Source organism: Natator depressus, chromosome 24, assembly GCF_965152275.1.
Source record: "Natator depressus isolate rNatDep1 chromosome 24, rNatDep2.hap1, whole genome shotgun sequence".
In the NCBI taxonomy this organism is placed as follows: Eukaryota; Metazoa; Chordata; order Testudines; family Cheloniidae; genus Natator; species Natator depressus.
The window spans coordinates 3331912-3355179 of NC_134257.1; the positions used below are offsets into that span (position 1 = coordinate 3331912).

Sequence of the window (23268 nt, forward strand, 5' to 3'; positions counted from 1 at the left end):
TCCTGGCCCCCCTTTAGCTGTGGTTCTGGACAATTAAGTGGGAGGCAAAGCAGAGATGCAGGAGTTGACATTTATTGGATCTTTCCCGCTGTCCTGCAACCCACAGGGCAGCAGCATAAGATGCTGCTGCTGCAATACTCACTCTGCCCGCAGTTCTTCAGGATCCTCACCCTCTCTGCTACATCTCCGAGGTACAGGGCATTCTGATAGTGGCCACTCATGTCTTTACGGATCTCAGCTAAACCAGAGGATGAGACAGAAACAGTCACCACTCCTCTGTAGTTCTCAGCCTCCTCTACAAGCTATCCCTGCTCCCCTCTCTCAGGTGTAACTTGGCTCCATTATTAATTATTATTCTTTATTTGTATTGCAACAACATCTAGGAACCCCCCCCTCATGAACCAGGATCCCACTGTGCTAGGCGCTGTACGAATACAACAAAACGACCGCCACTGCCTCGAGGGGCTAACGTTCTAACCCCCCTCCCGGGACTCACCTATTTTCATCATCTTGCGGAGCTTCTCCAGGTTGCCCGTGATGAGGTACAGGAAGGAGAGCCTGTCGAAGTTCTTGGTGCGCTGGTAGCACATCTCCACGATCTGATGGTTTCCCTGCAGCAAGGCCACCTCCCCCAGCTTCTCCCAACAATTCTTGTCATCCAGAGCCTTGGCTGCCTCTAGAGCGATCTAACAGAACGCAGCAGACATGGGCACAGATGGAAGGAGGGTCCAGCAGATGCTGGCCTGGGACTCTGGAGACCTGGGCTCAGCTCCCTGCTCCACCTAAGATGTTCTGTGTGACCTTGGGCAAGTCTCTCTGTGCCTCAGTTCCCATCTGTACAATAGGAATAACAGCACTGCCCTACCTCACAAAAGGTGTTATGAGGATACATTAAGGACAGACTCTGAGACTCTCAGATACCTGTGACAGCTTTTCCCTACAGCTCTGATCCAGCTGCATTATAAGGAAATAAAGCAGACACATCTCTGTCCTGGCCCACTCCCCACACGTGGACTTTACCATCACTCTCAACCACAGCTCCAAACAAGTTGCAATCTGATCTTGGTTCCTCTTCAGGAACTCCATATGGTCTGTGCCTCCAATCACATCCTCGTCTAGCTAAGTCCACTGCGGATCCACAGGCCCACCAAACTTTGTGCCCAAGAGTGGGGCCCTCCAGTTATGTCACATTAAATGGATTTCTAACACTCCTCTTTAGTATAGAGGTGCAGCTTGGGGAAATGACAGGGCCCATCATGCACTCCTCCAAGCAACCTTCTATTCAGATTAAGATGGGCCATGGCCCGCAGGGAGCTTTAGACCCTGGGGGCTGGCATCTAAGTGTTAATGATGAGGGCCAGCAGAGGCCTCAGGGTAGAATTTCAGAGGCTGTGCCTGGACCGCAGGACCTTTACTGCACCACCACAAGTTATCCAGAATGCAGATGAGCCTTTCCCCGAGACCACACCACACAACCTGCCATCTGCACCGGCAGCATTTGAGAGAGAGGTACCCATGCAGATACCCCCCTTCCCTGCCCCAATGCAGGCTGGCCTCTCACCTCGATATTGCCACACTCCAGTGCCAGGCTGAACCGGGTCTTCTCATCCTTTACGAAATGCAGCGCCACCTCGGGGTAGCCCTTCTTCTGCAGGTAGGCGATGATGGACTGGCCCACCAGCTTGGCGTTCCTCACCATGTGCAACACCTAGAAGGGAGGCAGCCAGGCAGAGGAATTGAGAATACCACATGGAAGGCATTATCCTATGGCACCAGGTCGTGGAAAGATGCCATGCCCTGGCCCCTCACCTCATCATACTTCCTATTGATCAGCGCCAGCTTGAACTTGAACTCCGTGGGGTCGATGGTGAGGACCCTGGGTCGGCATTCCCTGTCTAGACAGTACACGTTGTTCCCCTTCACGCGGGTGACATAGATAGGCAGGTCCAGAGTGCGGATGATTCCGTGATCCCTATACCAGGAGACAACATATTTGTACGTTACCCAGCATGACTCATTCTAACATCATGCGCCTCTCTGACCAGGTCCATTAGCTTGGGAGAAGCTACAGACTCACATACCTCTGTATATGGCCTTGCCACTAGCGTGGGTTATATAACAACAGCAAGCCCCAGTCTAGGGAACAGGCCACCACAAGGCCGGTGTCAACAAGAAAGAATCAAAAGGTGCAGCTGAGCACCCACAGGCCTCGCTGCAGGACTGCCTCACTCTACAGATCGCAGAACTGACTTTGAATCCGGTGTTGGGGAGAGGAAATACCGAGCAAATTCCTGTTCTGCTTGAAAAGCTATTTGGGCTCCTGCAAGCTAACGAAGTGGTGAGCTAGCCCTTATTTGATAGCTCCGACTGCTAGGGCGTGAGCGGATATGATCGAGGCAACTGACTTTTGCACGGTGGCTTCAATAAACTCCACCTCCATAAAAGCACAAGAGGGGAGACTGAGGAGAGATTTTTAGCAGCGGTTTTGAGAGAGGGAGAGCTGATGCAGCGGGAGGGAGAGGCTGTTCCCAACAGAAAGCTGTTGGTGCCCAAAGTGAGCAGAGCCAGGTTCCAGGAGCTTGTTCTCGATGGTGGGGTTTGCAGAGCAGGCTCTTGCATCCACCCTGGGGAGCTGCATGGAAGAACAGAGGGAGAGTCCCCCAGGGGTTGTTCCTGACAGCAGGAGGTGCAGAGGAGAAGGCTCGCATACCCAGAGTGAACAGAAATTGCCAAGGCTCAGAAACTCAGCAGCTGAGGTGCAGCCCAATCTCGAATCAAGCCCAGCCACATTTGCCGAGGGGGTAACGCCAAGGACAGGTCCTTCAGAGAGCGGATTCAAGACACTCCCCCTTGACTCCTGAGCCCTGCAGGCAGCAGACTCACCCTGTGGTGACAGCGTATTTGATGTGGTTGCTGGTGGTGTAGATGAAGACACCACTCTCATCCCAGGCACCGCTCTTGACACGGATATTCTCATGGATGTTACATAGGGACTCTAGCTTCCGGTTGCAGATCATGATGGCTGGAGAGGAGGAGGAGGAGGAGGAGGAAGTCCAGAAAACCGTAAGGGTTACAAAATTCCTGCTCATTGTGTCTGCCTCAGAGGGCCTGTCTAGACAGCAAATCACTGCACAGCAAAGCAGGGTGTGAATCTACCGCGCACCAGCTGGCTATGCCATAACCTCCCGCATGGGCACTGCTACAGCACACTAGGCCCCGGAGTGCAGCTTGGTGTACTAAAGAGCACATAGCTGAGACAGGCAGAGCTGCTGAGAACCCTAAATGGGCCTAAGTAGGAAAAAGGTACTTTACCATGCTTAGCCAGCAGAGCCACATGGGACATGTCAGCTGACCAGATGACATACTTCACCTTGGAGATCTTAACGGAAGCCTGGGTTCTGTAGGGGGGAGACAGGATTACCGTAAGGGCCTCTTACAGGGAGACTGTCACCATATTCCTCGCCAACTAAAAGAGCTATGTTATCTCTATTGACTCCCACTCCCAAGAACTCTGGGGCTTGATTGTCAGATACCCTAAGGCCCCTTTACACCATTCTGGCACTGTAAAGTGGCATTAAAGTGAGCCTAAATGAAATTTACACTGCCAGACTAGTGTGAAGGGGCCATAGAGTATCGGAGAATTGGGTCCTCTGGAGTTTATCCTAGCCAGGAGAAGGCCTCCGAAAGCAACACAGGCTGAGATATGTAAAGTGACAACTTACTTTAAGTCCAAAATTCAGGTTTTATTTTCAGAGGCAGATTTTACAGAACAAGGAAAGAGTTTCCCATGAAACTTTTGTTTCAGTACAACTTGACGCAAGCCATCTCGCGGTGCTAGAAACCCAGAGGCACCAGTCTTGGGACAGTGTACGAGAACCAGGAAGTGAAACGAACCAAGCTAGTTTTAAAGCACAACACTGAGTGAAATGCAAAGTAAATCTATTTGTAAATGCTTCAGTATTATTAATCTGGGATTCTAAAGTCACTGGTAGCATGCAAGGATGTTTAAAAGGCATAGTTTGTATATCAGCAGGGTCCTTTAAAAACTGAACCAGACGCAGCAGCACTGACAAATATACTGTAGTGATCAATCCTGCACTGGATTAGGGATTTGGCCAGATGCAGGGCCTCGTTCTCTATTATCCTCTACCTCGCATGATCAGTGCAAAGCGCTACCACATTCTGAGGTGGCAACATTTCACACTCACGGTGAACTAGTGTAAATGATGTCACAAGGTGCAAGGCAACAGAGAGTCAGGGACCTGACCTACACCACTGAGTCTTTCCCTTTGCCAGTCTCTATGATTTTGTAGTTGTAGTGATGGACGGGGAGACATGCCCATTTTCTCCTGTGAAAGGTGACAATGCCTGCAGAACAAATTGCACCATTGCTACGTTTATACTTTGCTCCTCATAACAGCTGTTAGCTGTGATTTGGATCAATCTGACACAGCTTGCAGCTGACACTAGGTTTTGGAGCGTATTAATAGCCATGGCCTGTCCCCAAAAGGCACACACTGGCAGGAACAACATGAAATCTCTCCCAGCAGGTGGGACCTTACCGTTTCTGTTGCACATCAAAGAGGGTGATCGAGTCTGCATCCCTCAGTAACAGGTTCCCAGTGCCAGCGTAGAAAATCTCATCACAGTTCGGGACCTGCACTTTCTTGGTAATCTCATTCTTCAGGTTCTTGATTAGGATCTGTCGTGCAGGGAGGGGGAAAAAATCGAGAGAGAGTTAGATAGGAAGAACCAAAAGATTTCCCTGCCAGAATGAAAATCAAGTCTAAACACCAAATTTCTCTCTTCACTGTATTAAAAGAGAATATTTGGGGAAGAGTTGTCTAGCACTTGCAGAAGAAGTCTGGAAGAGGGCCAGAGGAGATTTCTCTTCCCCTAGTAGAAGCCAGGAGGGTCTGGAGTGGGAGCAGGGGGGAAAACATGGAGATCCTTCTTCGTTACAACAGCAAAGTGGTTTGTTTGTTGAATGGGGAAAGGAAGTATTCAAATGTATCGACACTTAGTATCTAGAGGCCCAATGAAAAAAGGAGCCCACAAACCATGATCAATGGTCCATATGCTGGTAGGGATCCTACCCAACCTCCACTTTGACAGGGTGGAGGGGAGCTGTTTTTTCTGTTTTCATGGTGCCATACCAGGGGGAGGGAGAAAACATCACACCCTCCATATCTCTTTGGCAAGTGAAGTTCAACCTTCTGGTAAGATTTCCAAGCACTGTCCGTGAGAGGGTGTATGGGTAGAGAAGATACAGTGGAGAAAAAGTAGAGAGCTCTGTGTAGGGAAAGAAACAGAAATAAAGGGTTGGAGGAAGAGAGGAAGCAGTAGACAGTGAAGAGGCCAATCCAAGGAAAGAAATCAGAGAATGAAGCCAGGAAGGAAGGAAGAACAAAACTAAGAGATGTAGCAAGCTTTCAATGTCTACTCACCAAAAGTAGCTTGATGATACAACTAAACACAACAGAAACTAAATAGTATACAACTATTTTATTTAAATTGCAAGAGGTGTGCATGACAGCGTAAGTATTTTTCACCGTGGCTAGCTGGTGTTGGTGAACATTAAAAAAAAAGAAAGGACAAAAACTATTTTCATTAATTTAAATTTCATTTCTATATTAAGCTTCCTTTTTTACCTAACTTCAGAGCCAGATCTTCCTGACAGCGCCCCACCAATACATTTGAACCGACAACAATTTGATTAGCCGTTTCTGTCTCTCCCACTCCATGCGCACACACTTTCAAATGACAAAACACAGTTGAACAGACCCTGATGAGCGTGGCCCTTACCGAATGCATGCGATCCAGGACTGCAAAGCGGTTGCGAGCTACCCACACAGCTGTCAGCCCAGAGGAACGCTTCCCTTCCGGGGCTGGGAAGAGCAAAACACAGGCAGCGAATAAAACCTCTGGCAGGCTCGTACGGCAACACATTAGTCAGTCTTGTTTGATTCCATCTTGGCTGAGTTGGATCAGCTGCTTCCTACTAACTCAAATTTAACCTGAGGCTATACACAAGATTCATTTCCTCCCCCACCACCCTTTCAGATCTCAGCATGGCTAGCGCCAGCCCTTCTCTCTAGCCAAGGGCCAAGATAAGTGGGTGCCTTCACAGCCAACACCACTGCCTGGCGGAGAAGCAGGTCATCCTGGGTGACAGCGCATTCGATCAAACTAACGAGCAGAGCCTCACTGGCCAAACAAACTGAGAGCAGCGAGGGTCCCGGCTTCAATGTAAGCCCCCCTGCCGAGGTTACCCGGCATAACAAGCTGGAGGAGAATGAATGCACTTTCCCTAGCGTGCAGCTGCTCCCTCGGTTTTAAAATGTTAATATGAACACAGTGCTGCGCGTATCACACGGGAATGGAGAGAACTGTACCACTGGACCCGTTGCAGATGTAGCGAAGGCTTCCGCAGCAGTAATACAGGTGGTGTGTGCTAAGGGGTGGGGGAATAGATAAGCCCGGGAGAGACCTGCTGCAGTTACAGTAAAACAAAGTGATTGTCCTACTCTTGGGCTCCCAGACTCTTTCCTCGTCACCACCCCACTACTCATGACAGTTGTGCGTTAAGGGAGATGCGCTAAGGATATCGGAGATTCAGACAGTCACAAGAGTCAATGAGACCTTAGCGATCATGCTTGTGACAGATCAGTGCCCCAATGAGGGGAAAAGGGGATCAAGTCTCATGTACCCCACACTGTCAGTCCTTGTAGTTAAAAACACAAGGCTGGAGACCTGGATACTATGTCCAGCTCAGACAGGGTCTTTTCTGTGTGAACGATGGTCATATGGCTTTCCCTGAGTTTACACATCTTTAAAGCCAGATTATTACTGGCCTCTCTGATTGGTTCACGTCTGAGGAACTTCCCCCATTAATGTTCATCATATAGAGATACTCAGATAGAAGGTGCTTGAAACATTCCTGTTACCCTACATATTTTCTTTACGATAGAAGGTTGTGTAATGATCTCCTCTGTGGCTGTTCATTTTCTTCCTTGGCCCAAAAGTCCAGATTTATTGACTTGGCTTTTCTCTGGATTTTGGGTGCCCAATTGGAGACACCTTTAAAAGGGCTTCGTTTTCAGAAAGCACTGAGTATTTGCCCTCTGAAAAATTAAGCTCTTTAAAGGGGTCTCAACATCACATGCCCAAACCCACTAGTCAATTTTGAAACTTTCAACCGAAATATGTGAAGTACAATCTGTACTGTTCAATATAGTTAGCATATATTAAGGGACTAAAAAAGGCCCCTCTTTGCTTCCCATCTCTGAGATATACCAGCTGACTTTCGTGCCAGAGACAGTTCTCTCCATTAGACCTGCATAAACCAGTAAAGTTACTAATGAGTGAGCTGGATTCTAGTCTGCCTCATACATCACCCCCAACATTGCCAGCTAAGTACTCATCCTAGAATCTTTACTGCCATGACGACAGAGGCAGGAAGAATCCAGCTGGAGGTTCAGATCCCAAGTGGAAGAAAAAAAATGAATTATGTTTTGACTTGTAAATTGAGCAAATCTGATCTGGAATTTGCAGAGAGAGAATATGAATACTGGGCCCCAGCAGTGTCACTTTTACAGCCGCTTTTCAGACTATAAACCCACTTTGAATACAACGTATCTGGGTGAAATCCATCTCCACTGACGAGGCAGGGAAGCTGCCTGCTGTGTCGAAAGAGAAAATGGAAATGTCCTAATAATTGAATTATAAAATATATATTTGCAGCTGTAAAGTTTGGGATGAACATGAATTTTTCAAGTCAATGTACCACGTGATATAGTAAGCAGGAAGGCCTGCCAAATGACGCACACTACACGAGCTACAGGAAATGTAGGGAGAGAGTGCAACAAAGACTTGGAGAACAGAAGCTTTTTTACAATGGGATAGAGAAGGTGGGGGCAGGACTGAAGAAAGGGAGACTAACAAAGAAAAATGCAACACATTAAACGCCTACCATCAGGGTTCTGGGAGTCTGCGTCCTTTGGGATGGTGTACAGGTCATAGGTGCTGTTCTCTAGGTTACTGGCTCTCTATAGAGGGAAAAGGAAATATACACACACACACACATATATATATACACACACACACACAGCGCGCATGCACCTTCTACTCATTCTTCCATCTACAGAGAGAATTTAGTTGCAAAGAATAGTGGGAAAAAGCCATTTCCCTTGAATGTTGTCCAGGATACCAAGGGGATTGGCACCCTTTTGTGTTTATAGGAGACGGTGAGGAGATCCTTAGCTGGAAAACTCCACACAAACCAGTCTCCAGTCTCCGGCCCAGGTTCCCAGTGATGGGACTGTTCTGTAAGATGGAGGCTAACTAGTGTTAGTTCTAACAAACCCTGAAGACATCATTCACACCCCCGCCAGTCCAGCTTCCCTTTCGGGGCTGGCTTACCGTGCAGAGCAGGACAGCATTCTCAGCTGGGTTGTACGACATGTTGAACACTGGGAACTTGGAACCACTGAAGAAGAGACAAAAAGATAAGAGAAAGCGAACAATGGTTCACGCCCCTGTGGGATGGTGCTTGGTTTGTTGCTGATGTCCCAGACTGCATCTTCCTGGGATAGCACAGATGTCTGAAGGGCCCAAGACAAGTCAATTCCTGCCCATTTCCCAGCCCCCCAACACTCATGGCACAGTTCTCAGTCATTGGCCTCTGCTGACAACAGAGACAATTAGCATTAATGGTGACAGTGATTTACGTGAAGGACACCTCACCCCACAAGGAACTGGACTGAGATCCATCACTCTCGTCACAGAGGTCACCGAATGGCCATTACCAATTTTGGAACAGCCTAGAAGTTCGAGGCTCTATAGCCTGTTATCTACTCCCCAAGCCCAGTATCAAAGGTTACGTTTGCATTTGACTGAACAATCAATTTGAAATCAACCTGAGGGGAAGGAGGAAGACAGCGCAGCTTGCGTATCTGCAATGGATTAACCGGGAGCTCAGGGCAGCGGCGTTTATCTGAGCGCCAGAACTGCCCCGGCACCCGGGCCCCCTCACCTTCTCAGCTGCATGACAGCAACGTCTTTGGAGCTGTTGAAGTCGAGTTGGCGCAGGAAACGGTCCTTCACGTAATACAGCATGTTGCCATGCACCGCATAGGCAGGCCGCTCACGCTCCAGCTTGAACACGATCATGCCGCCATCGTGGCCTGGGAAAGGAAAGACAGGAATCACCGCCGGCCATCACAATTCAAGCCAGATGGGGCAGGGGCTAGCTGTCCCTATTTGAAGAGATGGTTGGCCCCATCTTCCTTCCTTTACATTAACCAGTCAAGCCAGGCCCCTGGCCTCCTCCCTGGGGACTATTCAGCACAGGGCACGCCTCCATAATAGGATCCCAGATACAGGGGTTTAGGTGACTCCATCTCCTGTGGCTATAAGGGTCGGGGCATGGTAAGACTGGTGGATTTTATTTGTATTACAGTAGTCCCTAGAGGGCTCAGTAAGGGATCAGGGCCCCATTGTTCTAAGGGCTAATCACATTCACAGAGTAAGAGACAAGCTCCACCCCAAGGAGCTTATAACCTTGATTTCTGCCTAGAATCATATCCCCAGTTACATCCATTCAGAATGTCACTGCAAAGATCATTTCCCCATCCCCTTGCTTTGACCACGTCACCCCTCTCTCCACAGCCCTCTACTGGCTCCCCCTTCTCTACTGGGAACATAAGCTACATGACTTTGCTTTTGAGGCCCTTCATGGCTTATCCCCAATCCGACTACCTTCTCTCATATGCTATTGAAATGTTGACTCCTGCCTCCGATCAGCTCATGCTGCCCACCTCCATCACCCATTTGTCAAGTTTTCAAACAAGAACCTTTGTGCTCTCTCGCGTGCCTGCCCTTGTCCTTGAGAGGAGCTTGCTGTAAACACATGCAAAACTCCCTCATGACACACCTTCACATCCCTCCTTAAAACTCTCCTTTACCTGACACCTATAAAAAACGTTGGTTAGTCCGCTGGTTTTTGAGACCACTGCCTGTCAAGCCAACCAATATTATTTCCATGTACTCCACCATCTGTCTGTACCCACTTGTCGTCTCCTGTCTTACACTGTAAGCTCTCTGGGGCAGGGACTATCTTTGCTCTGTGCACACCACCTAGCACCCTGGGGTCCTGCTCCATGACTGGGACACCTAGACACTATGGCCGTGGTTCTCAACCTATTTACCATTGTGGGCCGCATAGGCAGCTCTCTCTGTGTTGTGTGAGCTGGATCCACACACTATTTATGCTACCTATGTAGCCCTGAGAATGTCACGTGGGCTGCAGCTGTGTGCTGATTGGGCCACAGGTTGAGAACCACTGCACTATGGGAATATCAATCAGAAGCATTTTAGCCCCTCCTGTACTTTTTCTCTAGGGTAAACCAGACCATATAAAAGAGCATCTAACCCACGAACAGGGCTCTGATATGGGCCAACGGACCCCATAACCCCTTCCCCTCATCACAACCTGCCAGAACCTGGAAGGATTACTTTTACCTGCAGCAAAGAGATTGAGGTTGGGGTGAGCAGCCAACACCCAAAAGCGATCGTGATCTCGGCGGAAGGTCTGGACGCCCGTGCTGGGTGGGGGAACAAGAAGCAAAATGAAGCAGAAGCCTTGCAGTAAATACCAGTTTGCAAAAGAAGACTTGGAGCCTAAAGGTCCAGAATGTACGTGGCACTCCCTGGGGGAGCGTGACCCTAGGCAGCCCTGTATTCACACCCTACACACTACAGCAGTAATAGTATCTGAAACCTAATAACATGCTGGTCACTAGTATCATTGCAAAATGCATGTGTTAACAGTACATGTGAAGTTATGAATTCCTTCTGGATGATATTACTAGAATATGTTTAAGACCAAGAGGCTAGCCTAGGGAAAAGCGGTAAACCAGTCTGTCCTGGACAAAGGAATATGGGTTTACCTCACTTTACATATTAGCATTAAACAAAGCCATGGAGCTAAACCAGCCGTGCTTATCCTGATCCTGAACTTGAGAGACAAAGAATTAACATTGCTCCTGAATCCCAGAGAGACACAGGGGACAATCCCCAGGATGCCTTCCTGATTTGCAAGACAAAGACATCCCTTGGGGGTAAAGTAACAGAAAAAAAAACTCCATCTTTAGCCTCCACCCTAAGAGACAAACAAACCAAGCGATTGGATCTCTGTGATGGGTCCTGGTCAGGTCGGCCCGTAAAAAGCTGAAAAGACAACTGGAGGTGAGAGAAACCATCTTGTACAAAGACCGTATCTTGCTACGCTAAAGTTTTGGTCTTTTCGATGAATGTTTTCACTTTTACTTGCTTGTAAGTATCTCTGCCTTTATCCCTTTCACTTGGCATCACTTAATCAGTGTTCTTCTGTTAATGAACTTGTTTTATTTTCACTATAAGCCAACTCAGTGCAGTGTTTGAAGGGAAAGGTGTATTTCATCCAGTTCAAGTAATAAGCTGTAACGTACTCACTCTTTAACAGAGCAGCAAACTTAAAATCTTCTGTGATTATTAGTGATAGGCGCCGTGAATTGCAGAGAAACATCTCTGAAGAGCTCGGAGGCTGGAATTCACTGATTGTTATCGGCTAGGCAAGGTTTGGGCCAGGAGAGCCTTGAGTTTGCTGGTGAGGAAGACAGACTTGTGTGGCAGGGACCTGACACAGTCTAATCTCTAGCAAAGCTCCCTGTCTGCCTCAGCAAGAGGGAACAATGGCGCTCAGCTCTGGGTGTCCCCAGCAGTGTTACAGGGAGGCAGTAGTGTCCAGTAGTTAGAACAGGGGACTGAGTGTTGGGACTTCTGAGTTCTCCACCTTGCTCAGGAAGGAAGGATGTTCTAGGAATTATTCTGGGGAGTGGGGAATCAGGACTCACAGGTACCATTCTCACCTCTACCACTGACTCATAGACACAGCAGACATGGGGCCTGATTCTCATTTACACTAAAGCCTCTTCAGACTGTCAGAGCAGAGTCAAGGTATCAGGGTAAACGAGCAGAGTCAAGGACTGACTTTTGTCCAAGTGATCATCAAGATTCACTGACCACAGATGTAGCACCCCAATAAGTCCACTCCAGTATTAGAGGTACTTCTGCTTCCAACAGCATTCCCTATTTTAAACACAGGGAATATTGCTTCATTGGTAACAGCTCTAAAACCAGAATTAACTTTTTAAGTGTGCCCATTGTACATATAAACCACTGCTTTGGCCTACTCAGTAGCTCTCTCAAGAGAGTGATACTCATCCAAATATAAAACCAATAAATATATTGCATACATTCAAATCATTTCCATCAGAGAGGTCACTAAACAAGCTGGCTCCTCTCACGACTGTTTCCAATCATTTACAAACCTAGTTTTCCTCCTTATACTTAATAGCTGTCTCACAGGGAAAAGGTGGGTTCATGCGTGTTTGAGACGATCTTTGCAAACACAGCAACTGATGTTTAAAGACTGCATTTGGTTTTGGGGTTTTTGGGGGGTTTTCCTATAAAATGAGGACATTTAACAGAAATAACAGGCCCGTGAGAAGCCTAGCCAGTGGCAGAGCACTCACCGTTTAGACATATCCCAGACACGGATGCTCTTATCTTCTGAATTGCTGAGGATCAGCTCCTGCCGTGGGTGAAAGACAGCACAGGAGACATTGTTGTAGTGTCCACGGCAGGTGTCAACCTCCCAGGCCTTTGATTCTAACCAGGAGTGGAAGAAAATGAGACAGGGTCACATTTAAAAGCTCTTGCTGTTCCTGAGCTATGAGCAGTGATATCAAATGTTCCATATCCTTCTCTGACTTATGCCTTTTCTCCAGCCCAATCTTTCTACTGTAGCTTCTGACCTGTACTGCAACTGAAGAAGCACAACTAACTGATACATAAACTAAAACACCCAAAAGTTGCTAAACTTTAGTTACATCTGAATCTCTCGGATAAGGAAGATCAGCTGAGGCAACTCTAATGACAGTCCCCAAATTTGAGCATGCAGGCGCTTCGTTCTTGAAGAAGGACCTTTGGCAACGGAATGAAATTGCTTCGTTGGTCGCTCAGCCTGAGTTTGACAGACCTCAGGGCACAAAGCTAGGCTCATCTCTTTACTCTAGCCTTTGCTTGAGGGTAGATGAGCTACAAGGGAAGCCTTATAAGGGTTGGCTGGAGAGTTGGGCTTTCCCCAGGTTGTTCCTCCAGTGCAATCTTTGGGCCTGGGGGCAGAGGATTTATACTTCAATGTTGCCTGTTTCAAGCACTTTCCAAGTGTACACATTCACACACAGGTTCACGTCACAGGCACGTTTATAAATAAACCTGGCTCCCACCCCACTCTCCCCAGCCTGTTCCCTCTCTTCTCTCCCGAAGAGGTTCCTTTGGGGGCTGCTTCTTACCATTCATCCTCCAGATCTTCACCTGCCGATCATCAGCACCAGACACGATGAGAGGCATTGTGGGGTGGAAGGCAGCCCAGTTCACCCCACGATCGTGTCCCTGTGGGATGGGAGAAAGGGGTCTCACACCAAGCCTGGGGCTCCATGGGGTCAGCACACAGAGATGGAGAAGCCAGAAAAATTGCTCCAGCAAATAGGATACAACCTGCAGACTTCAGAATGACTCGTGAGGGTCTGCAGCTAGCTCCTGTTTTCATTCTGGTGGACTGAACTTCATGGATGTGCCATGATGCTCATACTAGATGCTCACAGACCAAGGTTGCCCCTGTACTAATAAACTCTGTAGATAGACTTCCCCACTCATGCCGGTAATGGTGGAAGCGGAAGATAGGACTCAGGTGGCTTTACAAGTGTGTACCTTGAGGGGTAGTGAGATGACAAAGAGGAAGTGACGCACAAGCTCCAAGCACACCACCACTCCTCTTATCGCTTCCCCCAGTGGGGCTGCAACTGTGATCAATTACGGCAACATCTGCTAGGACAAATGTGGCCCAGTAGCAACAATGGAATCTCATTATCCCATCTTCACACAACTTGACTGGCTTTCCATTCTGTTCCGAATTGCTCTCCTTGGTAAAAACCCACAGTGGATCTGATAACATTGCCATTTGTACCGCAGAAGAGTCTGGGTCCCCAGTCATGGATCACCATTGACTCTACCTTTTAGGTTTTAAGTTCTTTAGAATAAGGCATTCCTTATCCCCAAAGGAACACGAATTCATAGAGCCGTATCAAGTCTCTTAGCTTCCTTCTCCCTTTGTTTCTCAAACCTGTTTTAGGATCATTTGTACCACAGGGGCTATCTTAAATAGAGCTGAATGAGCTATGCTACACACACACACACACACACACACTACCTCAAGAACATGTTTCACCACCGCATCTGTCGTCCCGAACAAATCCACTCCAGTAATTCCCCTGACATCTGACTCCACAGCTCCAGGAGACAGATTCTTCTTCCTTAGGCCTTCAAGAGGGAAGGAGAAGCAGGAGTGGAGGAAGCAAACACAAGGTTACCAGACAGTGTACTAACTCACAGACATGTAAGTCAGCGCCCTCCTGTGCTGTTCACAGGTGGAGAGAAGAAGGAATTTTGAAAAAGAGGAGAAGTGTGAGAAATATCAAGGATTCCCTTCCTCTTTCCCCAAAAGCACAAGCTCAGACAAGGTGCACAAAGATCAAACTTGGCAATAAAATGCTCCCAACAAGCAGCCATTTCTCAGCTCCCTGGGATTGATAAGCAAAGCTGCTGCATTGGAGGGACACTGTCACGCAGATTCCTTTCTCTCTCTCTCTATTTAATTCCCAGTTTGAGCTTGCACCTTTAGGGGGCTTTCATCTATGCCAGTTTGATAGGTGCTCTCGCTGTCAGCTTTTGCTTGTTGACTTGGGCCATTTGTGTGGACATCTGAGTCAGTTGCAACTGATATACGGCCTCTTGAGTAGTCTTTAAGGTGACCAGGGATCTGAAAATTCTCCAAGGCACCAGGAATTGGGGAGAAATACAGCTCATCTGGAGGACACAGGTAAAGAGGAATCGCTTGATTTTTTTAGGAAGTGGTGACAACCCACAACTCTAACAAGTCTTCAGTGGTATCTCCAAATGTCAGGCCAGAATTCTTTGGCAACTTCTCCGATTGTTGTTACTGAACACACTCCAGTAAATTCAGTCCCAACATTCGATCAGCCCCACCTTAAAATGGTTACAATGTGATGAGGGAATAGCCCCTAGATTCTAGATAGCTTTAAAATAGTCCACCACGACATGCTAAACCCAGGCTGACAGAACTTTCAACTTGTTGCGGGTTGCAGGTAGGATACTGTCTGGGAAGGGGCTATGCTGTGGAATTTGTTTCTGCCAGAGACCAGGCTGAGACACTTTAAGGGTATGACTCAAAGTGGAACTCTTCTGGTAAGTTTTCGTTGAAGAACCAAACAGACATGGCCCCAGCAGTGCACTCTAGGAAACAGAGTGGAATTTAGACTGATTCCTGCGGGTTGGGAATGGGGTGTATAACTTTCTTCCAGTTCCTTAAGGGAACCAGTGTATTTCTAAATCTCTGCAGTGACAATTATAGGGACTGGCACCTTAGAAACAACCACCAGTATATATAAAACTCACAGTACTTTGTGTTGTGCAGTGGTATAACCTTTCCTTCCAGGGGCACAGTGACCATCACAGGGAACATTACCACTTTCCATTTATACAGTATGCCAAACAAAACGGAACAACATTAACTGCTCCCTCACCAGAAACTGAAATACCTGCACCAGGGAGAAATTGGATTGTGCATTGCCAAATGAAAGCCTAAGCTTAGGAGAAAAAAGGCTTGAGACTTTTAAACAAAGGAGTTACAAACAAAACTTTATACCAGATTTTTAAACAAAAAATACTTGAATGTGGGACCCAGACTTGAAACTTGACTAGGAACAAAGTGAAACTGACTGAGTTGGCAGGGTCATTGGCCAAGGTGGGTGAAGAGCAAGAGAGGATCAGACAACATTGGGTTTGACAAGTTTTTTTTTTTTTAATTCTCACTTTTGATCTTCTCAGGTGTTAGTAACACAGGGGAGATTTAAGACAAGGGGATCTTAACAGTGCCCCTTTGACAAGATCTGTAAGATTTGTCTAACGAGAGTGGCCTGTTAAACAGTGAATCACGAGTAGGTATGAACATTACACATATTGAATCTCAGATGCACACACAGAGGGTCCAAATGACAACGGGGAGCCAGACCCATAGAAGGGGGGTGATAGACGCATAATTCAGAGAAACCGTGGAAAGTGGAAACAGAGGAAATTTCAAAGAACAGATACTTGAGCCTTCGACAGGCCAGTGGAATGGACTGAAACGACAGGTGAAAAATTTCTGGGTTGACTGCACAAATCCAGAGGGAAGGCAGGACACTTGCAGAATGTACCAGCTTCCTATGCGGCTCTGGGGAGGGGGCGAAGGAGAGAAGAGGGGCTGGGAGCAGCGTGATAGATATTAGACGTTCTGAGGATAGCTGTTACGAAAGAGCGTGGGAAAGGAGCCTGCACTCAGCATGCCCAAGAGCATTCAAATAAAAGAGCAGATGTTAAGAGGGGTCACTGACAGTTCAGGAAAGATCTAGTGAAAAGGACCGGATCCTGACTACAACCTGACAGCTTGTGGGAGAAGGGGGAAGGAAAAGGAAGTTCCTGCAGCATCAGGAGGTTTCTAGGATCACTTTTCCAGAATGCAATGGCCAGAGCCACAGAGAGGCATTGTAGCCAACTGGAAGCTCAGACAATGGACCATGTTAGCTGCAAGGGCCCGGGGCATCTAGGCAGCGATCTCCTCCACTCTCCCAATCAAGGCTGCACATCAAGGGGCTGTCACCTACCCAAGGGAGAAACCAAGGAAAGGTTCTTGGGTTTTGACCAACCTCTTCATTCTGGTCTCATGAGCCTTCCTCCCCTTATAATCCATCAGCACTCACAGCATTAGCTCTGTGGTTGAGATAGTGCAGTACTGGAGGTGATGGGACAGTGTCTGTCAGCTGTCACTACACACTCACTAGGGGGGGCCTTGCAGTAATGTAGTCTGACCCACAGTGCCCCCTTCTGGGACTCTTAGCGTCACCTCTGATGTTCCCAGCCCCCAACAACCTGTGTTCCAGATCTCCTCAATAGCAGGATGCTGGATTACCAGCCAAACCCCTCAGGCTGACTCTCCCTGTTTGGAAACTAATCACCCAGCTCTACTGAACAAAGCCCTGAAAGCACAAGAAGATTCCAGGAAAGCAACAGACATTAGCTCTTGAGATGGGAAAGAGGTTAAGGGAAGCTGTTTTATTTTACAGGACAAAAAAAAAAAATAAAAGCATCTTCCCATGCATGTTAATGAGAAGAATCTTCCATCAGGGTTAATAGTAACAGGGAGGCAGAACAGACAGGAGGTTATTTTGTAATAACGTTAGTGTCACAAGCAAGAGACTTCACTCCACAGTACATGGCAATGGCATTATGTCATGTCACAGCTTTTCATGCATTTTGATACAGCAACTAGAAGCCAGCTCACGCTGGCTACACTGACACTCGCTCTCAGGAGACCAGCAGAACAAGGACCCCTCAATTTTTAACTTGTGAATCTGTGTTGGAGAAAGATGCTAAATTGACAGCCATGGAGACAGAAGGCCTCTATCTACAGAATAAATACATCATGGGTAACAAGAAGCAATGCATCCCCCACACTGCCCTGGAGTGAGAGAGTTCAGTCTCCTTGGCCCACACATTCCTTGGCCTCTTTGCTGAGACTGCTAAGAAGGGTGAAAACTGTGCGATGATTAGGTCTCTGGACAATTTGCCACTAGGAGAGGAAACAAGACCCACCAATTCATTTCACTTAAATCAAACTACTAACATCCCTAATCCCTAGAGATGCTGAGAATCCATAACTCCCACCAAAGTCAACTGGGGCTGCAGGTACTCAGCACCACTCAGGATTGGTTTTTAGGTCACTTTCAATCCAGGCTGGACCCTTAATTTGCAAGGTGAACGTGCATCTCCACAACTGACAGCAGCCTGAATGCAACCAAGGCTGTTCCCAACAGACCTTTTGTGCTAGAGCCAAGCTACCAAGACCAGAACTCAGATTTGGGGTGACCTTGCAAAAATCCCACCCACCCTCGTTTGTTCTCCCACTAGCATTTTAGCCAGGTGATGATTAAATGTAGTGGCAACTAAATCAATAATTCAGCATCTATAGCAGAGTCTCTAAAACCCCCTCATCACAGATCAGCTGGAAAAAACTGTACCCTCTCCAAATCCATTTGGCTATAGGAACTCTGCTGAGAGCGTGTGTGGGTTGAATGCAGCAGTGAGGTTACAGGGAGAATGGATGTTAAGCTCCCCATGCTGGCAATAGAGAGGAGGGACAGGTTTTAAATATTCAGAGAGCCTGTCCCCAGCTCCTATTGTTGACACAGCTGGTCAAGTCTGAGCGTGTACTACAAACAGAGCAACTCACCCAGGCAAAACTGCAATGGTGGAAGTGGCAGATGGGGTAAAGGGCCACAACTCAAGTTCGAGAACACCTTCCAATGCAGTAATACTGCTGGTGCTGTTCCTGGGCCAGACCCTCCCTTCCCTCCTTTCGTCACTTATCTGTATCTCTAGCATTCGCTTCAACTTCTGTATGTAGCGTAGCCTTTCCTTAGGGGGCCTTAAAGTGTTTTACCAACAGCCCTTAATTAACCCTCCCAATACACCCTGCAGAACAGATATAACTGTATGTGCAGACCACGGTGAGTCAGCAGTGGAGCCAGGGATAGTAACCAGGAGTCTTGACTTCCAGTTCCCTACTCTTGCCTCTAGGCCACACTCCATCTTTGTGAAAGGGATATCGATGGAGTAGCAGCCACTGTACTTAATGATCTCTTCTTCCATTTGCTGTTTAACAATAGCTGGAGCAGCAAAAAATCAGCTCTGCTCCTTAGTCAACACAGAAGCCATTTCAGGGCTGTCCGAGAGAGAACAATTCATCTCCGGGACATTGCTGACTCTGTGAACAATGTTTCCCAAGGGATGAAGGTGTCCCATAGAACCCAAAACTGAGCCTGCCGCTTCTCTTTCCTGATGACAAAGGCAAAGCTGACCTAGTGACAGTGGTGTGTTCCTTCCTCAGTAGCAGTACTCCTCTCCCGCACAGCCTAGAGAATCCGAACAGGACGTCCAAGGGACACTGCGGGGTGTAAATCACCATCAGTGGACACAGCTGTTATGCTCGGATGGCTTTTCTCTGTGGGTGGCTCAGACCCAACAGCTGCCTTTTTTCCTCCCCCGAGCTGAACTGGCTAGTTCTTTCCCCACTTGGCTTTCAACGATTGCAGTTTTGAAATGGGCCTTGTTGCTGGATACCCCCTCGACTTGGGCAGCTCACCAGAAATATCCCAAACGCGCACAGTCTGATCCAAGCTGGCAGACACCACCAGGTCCTCAGAGGGATGGAACTGGGAGCACATCACATAGTGGTTGTGTCCTGTCAGCACGCTGCAAGAAAGAGGACAGAAGACACCATTTCAATCAAGGAGGCAGCAATGCACAATCTGATCTGTACCAACATTTCAAAGCTGAATCTCGTAGGGAAGTTGGGGAGGTTGGTAAGGAGCAAAGCCATGAGAGGAGAATATTGGGGAGTATGGAGAAGGAAGGCAACTCAGCAGGGCAGAGAGGGAGGAATAAATAGGAAACATCACTTTGTAGGGGAGCATACAAGGGATAATATATATTGATATCTATAGCTATCCACATGAATAACTATCAACACCGATACACAGTTACTAAAAAACCAGGGAAATTCCCACACTAAATCTTTTGAAGATAGTTTAGTTTGCCAGATTGCACAACCCACCAAACTGAACCAACAAAAGGAAGAAAACGAGCAGAGAAGCCATTTCAAAGACCCTCCAAAACCCTCCTAAAATTCTTCTTGTCAAACTCATCCCTTCCACTGCACACAGCCCACATACCTCTGACACAAAACCAGGTACAATGCAATTTATGAAAGCCACACCAACCCTACATTAATTCTTGGAACACATAAGCAGTAAGCACAACCAAAGTTCAAAGTCCTCCTTCAATATGGAGGAGGAGTCTGTTAAGAGAAATTCTTGAGTGGAGTTTTCATGGGATACTGAAGGACTTAACTGTTTATCTCAGATTTTGCATGCGTGGCTCCACACTCTAGCACATTTAACCCTAAAATAACTTTTGTTTACTTGGGAATGCTACTTAAAAATAGCCCAGCTCCTGAAATGAAGCCGATAAAGAGGGAACAGAGAAACTTAAGCTTTTTAAAAACAGCACTTTAACCACCATTTGCTGGAGATTACCTAGAGCTCTCTCTAAGGAAGGAATGGAGAAAAACTCTATTGCTAGGGTTATTTCATAATTGGAAACTACAGAGGAGGACATAACCCTGCACTGGCAAGAAGAATGAACTAGATGGGACTTCAGAAGTTATTTCTACCTCATTTCTAGAGCCGGTTTAATAAAAAAGAATAATTTTTTTTCTAAAATTGTTGGAAAAAGAATTTTTAAATTTTTCTTTGACATTTTAACAACATGTTTTATTGAAAGACACAGAGTTCAGAATATTTTAACCCTCTGTTCATGTCTAAGGTTCAAGAAAACTCATGTTTCCCTAGTTATTATTTCTATAGCACCAGTAGTTTTACCAAACACAGGTTCTGGACTGCCAGTTCCAAACCCGGATTGTCTGATCATCAGAAGCACTCAGGATCCAGGGGTATTCCTAAAAAAACATTTAATAATTAATATCTGAAACAACAGTCTCAACCCTCATGTTTCCCTCCAAATGGTTTGCACACAGCCAGAGATAACCATAGGATTTCTAGTTCATTGGGTCAGATGTCCCAGGCAAGAATTACAGCTCTACTGTAGAATCATTTCCCACATAAGAAAAAAGAGGGTACAGAAAGCGATGGTATATTTGGTCCTACGTAGCGCACTCGATACAGCACTGATTATTTCTGCAAGTGTCCTGCAGGGCTCTGCCACACCTTGCTTTGCACACATACAGAGCTTCAGCATAGATGGGCAACAGAGGGGATTACCAGGGAAAAGATCGTAACCCATCACTCACAGAGAAGAAGGTTGATGGACTAAACCGCCTTCAAAGGCTGTTTTCCTGAGGGTGTCAAGATGTGTACTAGCATCTTCCTCACCAGAGGACTGATGTGTGCTTGTGCATGTTGTTGCTGCTCCTCCACTGAAAAACTTATTCTAATTGTTCTGGGTAAGTATCACTTATACTATTTCAGACAGCAAGAGCGAGAAGTTAGCCAGCACAAAGAACGAGACGCATAACCCCATCTGTGCTCCAAATGCCAATGGAGGGAGAAAAAAAGCTTCCAGTGAGCTCTGCAATTGGAGGTACCAACTGTCTCCATGAATGATTTCATATTATAAGATCTTTGGGGAAGAAATCAGGCGTTCCTAGGTTTGTATAGCACCCAGCCCATTTTGTGCACTGTTTGTCTGCAGGAAAGAGTCCTACTTAGGGAAGCCACAGAGATTCCTATAAAGCAATGCGGTGAGGTGCATATCAGTGAAGTTTCACAGCGGGGAGACTCACATGGTGGAAGAAGGTGGTGCGAATGTAATCCAGGTGCCCGAGCAGCGTGAAGAGACAGCGGCGCAGCTTGTAATTCCAGACCTGAATGAGACAGAAGGCCAGTAAGAGAGAGCTGCCAAACTCTGCCCAGCTCTCTTCTGCCATCTCATTTAGCACATGAGGTTTTTACTCATCCCCAAGCTGGTCTCTCCCATTTATATTACAGTTCTGGGTGAGGCCAGCCATAGATCTCATCAGAAATTGTCAGGCTGCATTTAATTACTCCTACAGCCCTCAGAAAGAGCAAAATCCTGAATTCTACATTTCCCTTGTTCATCTCTATCCACTCACTGTTTCTGCACCCACCACAAAAAACTAAACACACACACATTCCTTACACATCTGTGTCAAATTCCCCATCTTCCTTTGCCCACCAACGTTTTTTGGGGGGATGCAAGGTGGAAGGAAGAGTTGATCTACCTTTATTTTGTAGTCATCACCTCCAGAGACAAACAGTGGCTGCTGTTTGTGGAAATCAATACCTCGGACTGGTCCTGCAGGGGGAAGAGGCAGGTGAAACACAGGGAGACAGCTAATAGCTGTATATGAAGCCAAACTGACAGCCAGAACAGGCCGTTCCATTCACAGCAGAACAATTCTATCATGTTATACTCCATTTTAATCTGATAAATTGTCTCAACGTGACACTCGGAGGTTAAATACAACTTTCTGAGACAACATTCCCCCCAGGCCAATGCACAAAAAGTTCTCTTCTGTGAGGTTATATAGCTACGGCACCATAACATCTGACACCTCTTTTACAATAATTAAGTTATTATCGTAACAGCTCTGTGAAGTATTTTCCCTATTTTACAGCTGGAAAAGCATGTTCAAGAAGTAAGCGGTTTGCCCATGATCACACATGGAGTCTGTGGCACAGTTAGGACCTGAAGCCAGACCTCTTGCGGTTCAATCCAGTGCTTCAGCCAAAACTCCATCCTTCCTCCTCTCAAGGACACGCCATTTTCTGCAACGAGCCCTCTGCTTTCGACTCTTTCAGACTCCAAACTTACTCACCATCATGCTCATCAAATTTGTCAATAAGGGTGCACATCCGGTAATCCCACAGCTGGATCACTCCATTGTGCAAACTCGTTAGGATCCAGGGCCGCTTCGGGTGAAAGCTGAGCCCTAAAGAGAGAGACGCAGAGAAGCACAGTGGTCAAGTTTTCAGTTAAATTCAATCTCTGAAGACACAGAGGAAGTGAAAGAGGTCAGCATTTTCCAAAAAGAAGGGCTTTTTAAGGTGCCAGAAGTTGGATACCCAAAACTACTAGCACCTTAAAGACTAACAGATTTATTTGGGCATACGCTTTCGCGGGAAAACAAAAAACAAACCCGCTTCTTCAGTTGCGGCTGAAGTCTTTTAAGGCGCCACCGGACTCCTCGTTGTTTTTGTGGATACAGACTAACACGGCTGCCCCTCTGATACTTGGCACCAGGCAAGGCACAAAACTACTGGCCGCTTTCAGAAACCTTAGCCCCAGTCCTCCAAGGGCAATGCACGCGGCTTTCCACTCATACGCAATTCACGGCTTTTTTTTTTAAAAAAACAAAACGGTTTGGTAAGTGTCTAAGCCTGTATTAATAAACTGACAGCGGCATAGCATCTTTTGTATTTGACCATCAGCTGCGGGGGGGGGGGGGGT

General features: G+C 47.0%; 1 protein-coding gene across 1 annotated transcript in view; it reads right to left on the reverse strand.

Annotated features, from left to right (window-relative positions):
- Positions 1 to 23268, reverse strand: part of COPA (COPI coat complex subunit alpha) — a 32712-nt gene that overhangs the window by 8945 nt on the left and 499 nt on the right. The window contains exons 2-21 of the mRNA XM_074938909.1: positions 22637 to 22750; positions 22040 to 22113; positions 21581 to 21661; positions 20661 to 20737; positions 19364 to 19473; positions 14315 to 14424; positions 13398 to 13497; positions 12576 to 12711; positions 10522 to 10604; positions 9035 to 9185; positions 8422 to 8488; positions 7973 to 8048; positions 5806 to 5888; positions 4563 to 4702; positions 3313 to 3398; positions 2884 to 3022; positions 1810 to 1972; positions 1562 to 1708; positions 497 to 686; positions 143 to 238 (exon numbers count right to left, since the gene is read on the reverse strand). Coding sequence (XP_074795010.1) covers positions 143 to 238; positions 497 to 686; positions 1562 to 1708; positions 1810 to 1972; positions 2884 to 3022; positions 3313 to 3398; positions 4563 to 4702; positions 5806 to 5888; positions 7973 to 8048; positions 8422 to 8488; positions 9035 to 9185; positions 10522 to 10604; positions 12576 to 12711; positions 13398 to 13497; positions 14315 to 14424; positions 19364 to 19473; positions 20661 to 20737; positions 21581 to 21661; positions 22040 to 22113; positions 22637 to 22750 — 2223 coding nt within the window. The remainder of the gene's footprint in view (positions 1 to 142; positions 239 to 496; positions 687 to 1561; positions 1709 to 1809; positions 1973 to 2883; positions 3023 to 3312; positions 3399 to 4562; positions 4703 to 5805; positions 5889 to 7972; positions 8049 to 8421; positions 8489 to 9034; positions 9186 to 10521; positions 10605 to 12575; positions 12712 to 13397; positions 13498 to 14314; positions 14425 to 19363; positions 19474 to 20660; positions 20738 to 21580; positions 21662 to 22039; positions 22114 to 22636; positions 22751 to 23268) is intronic.